General features: G+C 42.4%; 1 protein-coding gene across 1 annotated transcript in view; it reads left to right on the top strand.

Moving 5' to 3' along the window:
• The window catches only part of FAM76A (family with sequence similarity 76, member A), a 43,104-nt gene extending 38,740 nt beyond the window's left edge, over positions 1 to 4,364 (top strand). The window contains exons 8-9 of the mRNA XM_011955668.1: positions 811 to 912; positions 1,771 to 4,364. Of these exons, the coding sequence (XP_011811058.1) occupies positions 811 to 912; positions 1,771 to 1,857 (189 nt within the window). The 3' untranslated portion in view covers positions 1,858 to 4,364. The remainder of the gene's footprint in view (positions 1 to 810; positions 913 to 1,770) is intronic.
• Positions 4,365 to 9,051: the final 4,687 nt, after the last annotated feature.

Genomic DNA, 9,051 nt, shown 5'->3' with positions numbered 1-9,051 from the left:
TGGTCTCAAACTCCTGAGCTCCAGTGTTCCACCCTTTTGGCCTTCCAAAGTGCTGGGATTACAGGCATGAGCCACCGCGTCTGGCCCAGAGTTAGGGTTTTTAAAGGAGCAAAAACAAATAGATTGTTTCCCAAAGCTTTCAGGATCAAGGTCACACTCCTCAGCTTGGAATACAGGCTCTTTAGCATAATGCCTGCCCATCTCTCCAACCTCATCAGCCATCCAGATAATCTCTGTTATCTCACATTTATCTGTCTGTGCCTACACTGTTCTCTGCTTAGATGCCCTCCTGCTCACCTTATGTGCCTATTGTTACTACATCTCAAAGCTCAGCTCACACATCACCTCTCTGATTTAGAATTTCCTTGAATAAGTAGTCAACTATTCTGAAGGGGGTCTGGGATTTGAAATCTAGCTCTGCCCCTTGCTAACTCTGTATATGATCTTGGCCACATTACTTAACTCTTTCTAAAGATCAGTTTTCTCCTCTGTAAAATGGGACTACTGCCCTCACAATGTTACCATAAAGATCTTCTGAAGTAATCAGTTTTTCTACAACATAGTAAAAGTTCAGTAATTGGTAGCAGCTATTATTCTCAAATATTCAGAAATGTTAGTTCAGGACTTTGTGTAATTTTCAGGAAAGCTTTAGAGAAAAAGAGAGCGTGGAACTCCCTGGCTTTGATTTAGATACGGATCTGTAGGAGAGCCCTGGGTTTCATTAATTTGGGTGACCATTTAGCTCTCTGAAAGCAAATTTTTTTTATTGCACAGAAATTTATTCTGGTTACTCTGCCTTGTTTCCCTCAGATTACAGAGTTGAAGGCTGATTTTCAGTACCAGGAATCGCAGATGAGAGCCAAAATGAACCAGATGGAGAAAACCCACAAAGAAGTCACAGAACAATTGCAGGTGACTGCTTATTTTACATGCTAAAATTGTGTACCTACCTGGTATACCTAGCTGATTCTATTTTAAGTGATCATCTCATAGATTTCTTTTTTTCTCAAAGTATTGACAAATCATGTTAATCCCCTTTTTAGATTTTTTTTTTTTTTTTTTTGAGACAGGTTCTCTCTCTGTCACCCAGGCTGGAGAGCAGTGGCATGATCATGGCTCACTGCAGCCTCAACCTCCCGGGCTCTGGTGATCCTCCCACCCCAACCTTCCAAGTAGCGAAGACCACAGCCATATACCACCCTACCCCACTAATTTATTTTTTAAATTTTTTTGCAGAGACAGGCTCTCGCTATATTGCCTGAGCTAGTCTTGAACTCCTGGCTTCAAGCGATCCTCCCACCTCAACCGCACAAAGTGCTAGGATTACAGGCGTGAGCCACCATGCCCAGCCTGTAGATATTTTATATTGTTTTACTCTTGGATGTGTTCTGATCTTTTCCCCTCAAAAATAGTAGAAATATTAAGTGTGTTCTTTGATTTTTGAATAAACCAGATGTGATTCCAGATGTCTGAATTATAGATTCTGTTTTTCCAGCTCATGAAGTCACTCCACAGTTTGTATTGCATAAAGCATCCCTTTGTAACAGTGGGTCCCAAGAGATTGAGGTACACTGATTAACCTCTGGCAAATACTTTTTTTTCCTGAACCAAGTGTCAAGCCCTAGAGCTTCCTGTTGTTTTCCACCTCTAGAATTGTTTGTCTCTTTCTGACCCTCCACATCGTCTGCCTTAGCATGTGCACTTATTCTGCATGAAAAAACAGATTATATCCTGTTTAAAACATCCTTCTTACACGCTTTTTTTCTTTAGGCCAAAAACCGAGAGCTCCTGAAGCAGGCAGCTGCCTTGTCCAAGAGCAAGAAGTCAGAGAAGTCAGGAGCTATAACCTCTCCATGACACACCTCAAGGAGGCTCCATAGCAACAGCAAATGGAGTTGTCCAGGGTTAGGGTTGGAGACCTGGCTGTTCTGTGGGAATTGCAAGCTTTCTTAAGAAATCTCTATTTTATTACAGTTATCCTTCTTTGTGCGATTGAAGTGGGCTGAATGGAAACACCTGGTTTGTGCTGTGTTAGACTGCATGCTTGAGTGTTTGGGATTTCAAGCTCGCTCTGTTTCTCTCACTATTAGGACTTTTCTTTTTCTTCTTCCTCTTCTCTCTCTATTTTGGTTCTATTTTAATTTTTTTTTTTTTTTTGTGGTGGTCACTGCTCAGTATAATGTGCAGAATGATTTTTTTTTTTTTTTTTTTGGTCCATCGTTGCATCCTGCCATACCCATGAGCAAACAGTTTGGCATTAATTATATATCACTGCCACCCTCTGAACTTTGAAAACTGCCACCTTCAGACTTGGTATAATGGAAGAGGCTTTCTCTCTCCAATAAACCTTTTGCTTCAGGGTATACTCTTGGGTTTTTTTCCAGATGTATTATGTATGAACTTTGTACTATGTATAGCCAGAGTTTTATTTATTTTTTAAAAAAGAAACTTTTTCTTGATAAAGGAATAATGGTAGCCTAGCTAGTTCTTGTAAAAGTGATGCCTCTTGAAAAAAAAACAGTCCTATTCACTAGCTTTTAGTAAAAGAATCAGATCTTTTCTTTCTTGTTACCTTGGAGTCTTAAAAACATTGCTAAGGTGAAACAATTCAATGCATAAGTATGGAGCTAAGTGCCTTTTGGAGGATTTCTTGGAAGAGCATTTATGGAGATACTTAAGGGAGGTAGCAAAGATTTGAACCGTCTGTCTTTTTAAGTAAGGGCAGAAAGCAAGGTTGTCCAGGTTGTACTGGACATTTCTCTCCCCACCCTTTTCCTGATTGTTTTATGTGATTGATTTTAAATTTGAACACTGCCACTTCTTTAAAAAATAAAATCCTTTATTTGCTTATATCAGTTGTCATACTGGGCTGCCGTCAGAGAACTTTTTTTTTAACATGAACAGATTAAAAATGGAATAATATGGCCAGGCGCAGTGGCTCACACCTGTGATCCCAGCAATTTGGGAGGCCGAGGTGGGTGGATCATTTGAGGTTAGGAGTTTGAAACCATCCTGGCCAACATGGTGAAACTCCACTACTAAAAAAAAAAATACAAAAATTAGCTGGGACTGGTGGTGTGCACCTGTAATCCCAGCTACCCAGGAGACTGAGGCAGGAGAATTGCTCGAACCCAGGAGGTGGAGGTTGCAATGAGCTGAAATGGCAACACTGCACTGCAGCCTGGGCAATGGAGTGAGACTCTGTCTCAAAAAAAAAAAGGAATATTATTTGAACTACAGAGCATTTTGGGGGTCAGCATGAGCTGCTCTAGTAAGGACTCTTGAGTCTGATTGGGAAAAATGGTATCACTATACCTTCTCCCCACTCCTCACCCACCCGAGCCCATACACTCCCTGCTTTTCATGGATAGGTATTGAAAACAGGTGCTTCTCAGAAGCACTTTGCCTCAACCAGAGTTATGTGTGCCCTGCCTGTCTTCCCTTCTTAACCCTGTAGGCACATGGATTTACTTTTCCAGGAAAGGGGATAGATTTACATTTCTAGGCATACTCTCAGGTCCTCTTTGTGATGTTTGAGAAAGGAATTAGGGTGTGTCGTGTGTGCCATGAAACAACAAAACCAATTATCCTAGAATCATTTATGCAGGGGGTACTAAAGTTAGAAATAATAATGAGGGCAGATAACATTTGTACCTCAGTCTACCAAAAAATTGTAGCACTAAATTTAACTTCTAGGCGTTTCCTGGAAGCAGATGCTCTATAATTTGTGATAGCATTCTCATAAATGGAGTCCTGCACATAATTGGACAGAGATGTGGGAATGGTGGTTTCCTTCTGATAAGGGATACAGTGGACCATGTTGCTTATATATCACCCTACTAGGGGATATAATTTTCCCTTCTAAGCAAGGGAAATGGCAGTGCTAAATAGTTTTGTAAAGTTTTTGAATGAGAAACTTTTAGGTAAAGATAAACTGTCATAATATTTCTCAGATGCATTTGCACTGACTATGGGAGAAAAATTTGGGTGAAATGACAGTCATGGTGTTTTTTTTTTCATTTTATTTTGAGGACTGAAATTCTGTTACATGATGTATGACAATATAAAAACATATTTAGTTTTATACTAAATCTTTTTTTAAGGTCTTGGCATTTAATATAAAGTAAATTCACACATTTTCTAACTTTCCATAAGTTCCAGAAAGGGAAAGAAGAAACCTCAGTCTTGAAATTTTGATTTTTAAAGATCATGACACTGTTTTACCATGAAATTGAGTAGCTAACTTTTGGTAACACCTTTTGTTTCTTTGTATGTTTGTAATAATGGACATTTTAAAACAGGAATGTTTTGGTTTGTACAGACTTTGACAAATGTGTGTTAATAAAAATTCATATTGACTCAAGTGTAATTGTTGGGTTTTGTTTTTATTTCTTGCTGATTTACCAATAGACATATCCTATTATCCCCTTCAGCCTAGAAAAGTTTGTCTTGCTTGTAGACTTAAAAAATTAGAAGCCTAACTGCTAATTGGGAATTTCCTGTCCATTAGAGAATAAACTCATTCTCTTTCTTTCTTCTATGACTTTGTTTTGAGACAAGAGTCTCCCTCAGTCATCCAGGCTGGAGTGCAGTGGCAAGTGGATCCCTGAGCCCTGACTTCCTGGGGATTCTCCCACCTCAGCCTCACAAGTAGCTGGGACTACAGATGCACACCACCATACCCAGCTAATTTTTGTATTTTTTGTAAAGATAGGGTTTTGCCATCCAGGCTGGTCTCCAACTCCTGGGCTCAAGCCATCCGTCCACCTCAGCCTCCGAAAGTGCTGGTATTACAGGCATGAGCTACCACACTGAGCCTCTTGGTGATTCTATTTACCCAGTTTAAGTGCTCATGTGATAGGCACTGTGCTAGGCAGTGCAGTTACAGCAGTGACAAAAACAAGTTACTGTCCTTATGGGGCTTCCATTTAGTGGAATATTGGACACCACCACACCACCATTGTTCCTTGATTTGAAAAAAAAAATTTTTTTTTTGAGACGGAGTCATGCTTTGTTGCCCAGGCTGGAGTGCAGTGGGATGATCTCGGCTCACTGCAACCGCCACCTCCCGGGATCAAGCGATTCTCCAGCCTCATTACAGGTATGCACCACCACATTTGGCTAATTTTTTTGTATTTTTAGTTGAGACAGGATTTCACCATGTTGGCCAGACTGGTGTCGAACTCCTGACCTCAGGTAATCCACCTTTTTTGTCTCACAAAAAAATTATTTTGAGACAGCCTTTCTCTCTCATGCCAGAGTGCAGTGTGATCTTGGCTCACTGCCACTTTGACCTCCCAGGCTCAATTGATCCTTCCACCTCAGCCTCCCAAGTAGCTTGGACTACAGGTGTGTACCGCCATTCCTAGCTAATTTTGTTTATTTTTTGTTGAGATGAGGTCTCAGTATGTTGCCCAGACTGGTCTTGAACTCCTGGACTCAAGTGATCCTCCCACCTTGGCCTCCCAAAGAGCTGGGATTACCCAGGTGTGAGCCACAATGCCCAGCCATGTTCCTTGGTGAGCCACAATGCCCAGCCATGTTCCTTGATTTTTATTCTTATTATTCAAAACATAATACAGAATGAATCTTCATGAAGTATGAGTGAAAGCTTTTTGAAATGTCATCTCACAAGGAGAGGAATGCATCCCTTTGAAACCCTAGAGCCAGTAGGTTTTAAAATGAGAAGTGCCTTTCAGACACTGTCACTGTTACATCCTGGTCATTCTATAAACTCAAAGCTAATTTTCTCAGAATAAGTTGAAGATAGTTTTATTTTGTAGGCTGTGTTTTTGTTTTTGTTTGAGACAGACTCTTGCTCTGTCACCCAGGCTGGAGTGCAGTGGTGCGATCTCGGCTCACTGCAACCTCTGCCTCCTGGGTTCAAGTGATTATTGTGCCTCATCCTCCCAAGTAGCTGGGATTATAGGCATGCGCCACCATGCCCAGCTAATTTTTGTATTTTTAGTGGAGACAGGTTTATGCCATGTTGGCCAGGCTGGTCTTGAACTCCTAACCTCGGGTGATCCACCTGCTTTGGCCTCCCAAAGTGCTAGGATTTCAGGCATGAGCCACTGTGCCTGGCCTGTTTTTGTTTTTTGGTTTTTGGTTTTTCTGAGATAGAGTCTCGCTCTGTCACCCAGGCTGGAGTGCAGTGGTGCAATCTCAACTCACTGCAACCTCCGCCTCCCTGGTTCAAGCAATTCTCTAGCCTCAGCCTCCCAAGTAGCTGGGATTACAGGTGCCCACCACCAAGCCTGGCTAATTTTTGTATTTTTAGTAGAGACAGGGTTTTATCATGTTGGCCAGGCTAGTCTCGAACTCCTGACCTCAAGTGATCTGCCTACCTCGGCCTCCCAAAGTGCTGGGATTACAGGTGTGAGCCACCACACCCCGCCTATTTTGTAGGCTATTTTTATGACTACCTTTATTGTGTGAATTATCTTAATTGACTCATTTACTCAGCCTTTAAAACCACTTAGGGTAAGAAAATAGTATAAACAGGCCAGGAGTAGTGGCTCATGCCTGTAATCCCAGCACTTTGGGAAGCCGACGTGGGCAGATCACCAGGTCAAGTGTTCGTTAGACCAGCCTGGCCAACATGGCGAAACCCCATCTCTACTAAAAATACAAAAATTAGCTGGTTTCTACTTTATTTACTGTCCCTGGTGTAAGAACATGTCAGCCTTGATGTTAATTGCACAAATTATGATGCATATGGCACTTCTGCCTGTCCTGGAGGATTGCCTTTAATTAACTGGCTTCCTAGAACATGTATACCTATTCACTATGGCATATAAGCTTTGGGTCTGGGGAGTAACAGCACAGAAATCTACCTGTCTTGTGGCTGCCCAAGACTATGCGTTTGTCCATAAGTTCCCTCAGTAAATCAACCAATACTGACAAATTGGATTTGTCTGCCTCCTCCTTTGTCTTCTTGACTTCTTGGCATTTGGAGGTCACTTTGCATATACGGCCGTTTTACAGGACATAGGACAACAAAGTAGAAGAGCATGTGAGGTGGAGGCTATTGTGCTGACCATCTTATAAAATACAATCTGCCACACAGGGAATGGGTTTTGGAACTAAGCCAGATCAGAGACAGCAAGCTATAATGTCCTTCATGTCCTACCTTCAGACATCACACTCCATCATTTCTGCAATAGCCTATTGGTTACAGTGGTCAAGTTACTGACACTTTGATGTGGGAAGAGACTGTCCAGGTGCATTAATACCAGAAGATGATATTGAGGGTCCACCTTGGAGGCTAGCTACCACATTGACTTTTGGCCAGAAGGATTGAGTAACGATTGTGTGAACCTCTGGATTTTGAAGATAGCAATAAAAATTACCTTTTGGGGGAAAGTAGTTCATACTTCTTAGCTATTACTGGAATCCATGACTTCTCCGACTACCAGGGCTTGCCAGGCTGTCCCTCCAGCAAATTATCAACCCTATTTGAAAAGTGAGACCATGTAGTGCTATGATGTCAGGCTGCCTGAAGTGGAAACTTTCTGTCTCTACTTACCTTAGAGTTGCTGTGAGGATTAAATAATACATATAGAAGTGTTTTGTTTGTTTGTTTGTTTTCAGAGTCAGATCTCAGCCAGGCGTGGCGTTTCACACCTGAAATCCCAGCACCAATTAGGAGGCTGAGGCAGGTGGATCATGACGTCAGGAGATTGAGACCATCCTGGTCAACGTGGTGAAACTCCCTCTCTACTAAATATACAAAAATTAGCTGGGTGTCGGCTGGGCGCGGTGGCTCGCGCCTGTAATCCCAGCACTTTGGGAGGTCGAGGTGGGCAGATCACAAGGTCAGGAGATCAAGACCATCCTGGCTAATACGGTGAAACCCTGTCTCTATTAAAAAAAATACAAAAAATTAGCTGGGCGTGCTGGCGGTCGCCTGTAGTCCCAGCTACTCAGGAGGCTGAGGCAGGAGAATGGCGTGAACCCAGGAGGCGGAGCTTGCGGTGAGCTGAGATCGAGCCACTGCACCTCCAGCCTGGGCAGCAGAGCGAGACTCCATCTCAAAAAAATATATATTAACTGGGCGTGGTGGCACGTTCCTGTGATCCCAGCTACTCAGGAAACTGAGGCAGGAGAATCGCTTGAACCAGAGAGTCAGAAGTTGCAGTGAGCCCAGATCGCGCCACTGCACTCCAGCCTGGTGACAGAGGGAGACTCGGTCTAAAACAAAAACAAAAACAAAAAGAGTCAGATCTCGCTCTGTTGCTCAAGCTAGAGTGCAGTGGCATGATCATAGTTTACTGCAGCCTCGAACTCTCAGACTCAAGCAATCTTCCTACCTCAGCCTCTCGAGAAGCTGGGACTACAGGCACAAGCCACTACGCCCAGCTACATGTAGAAGTCATGTAGCTGCCAGGCACTCCAGCCTGGGCGAACAGTGCTTGGCACGTAGTATGCACTCAATTTTGTAAGCTATTATCACCTATGACTTCTACAGAATCAACATTTTATGTTTCCTAAGAAGGAAGGTGATGGAGGGATAAATTAGAATGAACATGTATGTTTACTTGTTTTTTTGCTTCCAAAGTCACTTTATTCCTAGGTCACTTCTAGGCCATCAGACTATTATTGCAACCCACAACTTTTATAACCTCTTTTTCAACTCCACATTACCTACCTCATATATGCCACTTTATTGCATTGATTTCTAGAGTGCCATTTAAGTATGTGTGTGTCTGTGTATGTGTGTATAAAATTGCATACACTAAAATAACCCTCCTTAGTGCACAATGAGTTTTGACAAGTGTATGAAGTTGTGTAATCACTACCATAATCAAGATATGGAACATATTCATCAACCCCAAAAGTTCCCTTGTGTCCTTTGGTGCCCTTCCCTCCACATCAGCCTTTATGCAACCACTAATCTGATTTATATTCCTATACCTTTGCCTTTTAGAGAATGTCATATAGCCAGGTGCGGTGGTTCACGCCTGTAATCCCAGCACTTTGGGAGGCCAAGGTGGGCAGATCACCTGAGGCCAGGAGTTCAAGACCAGCCTGGCCAACGTGGTGAAACCT

Source organism: Colobus angolensis, unplaced genomic scaffold (assembly GCF_000951035.1).
Source record: "Colobus angolensis palliatus isolate OR3802 unplaced genomic scaffold, Cang.pa_1.0 Scaffold4, whole genome shotgun sequence".
NCBI classification, from domain to species: Eukaryota; Metazoa; Chordata; class Mammalia; order Primates; family Cercopithecidae; genus Colobus; species Colobus angolensis.
Note: the sequence above shows the minus strand (reverse complement) of the source record. Positions and strands in the feature narration are given on the sequence as shown.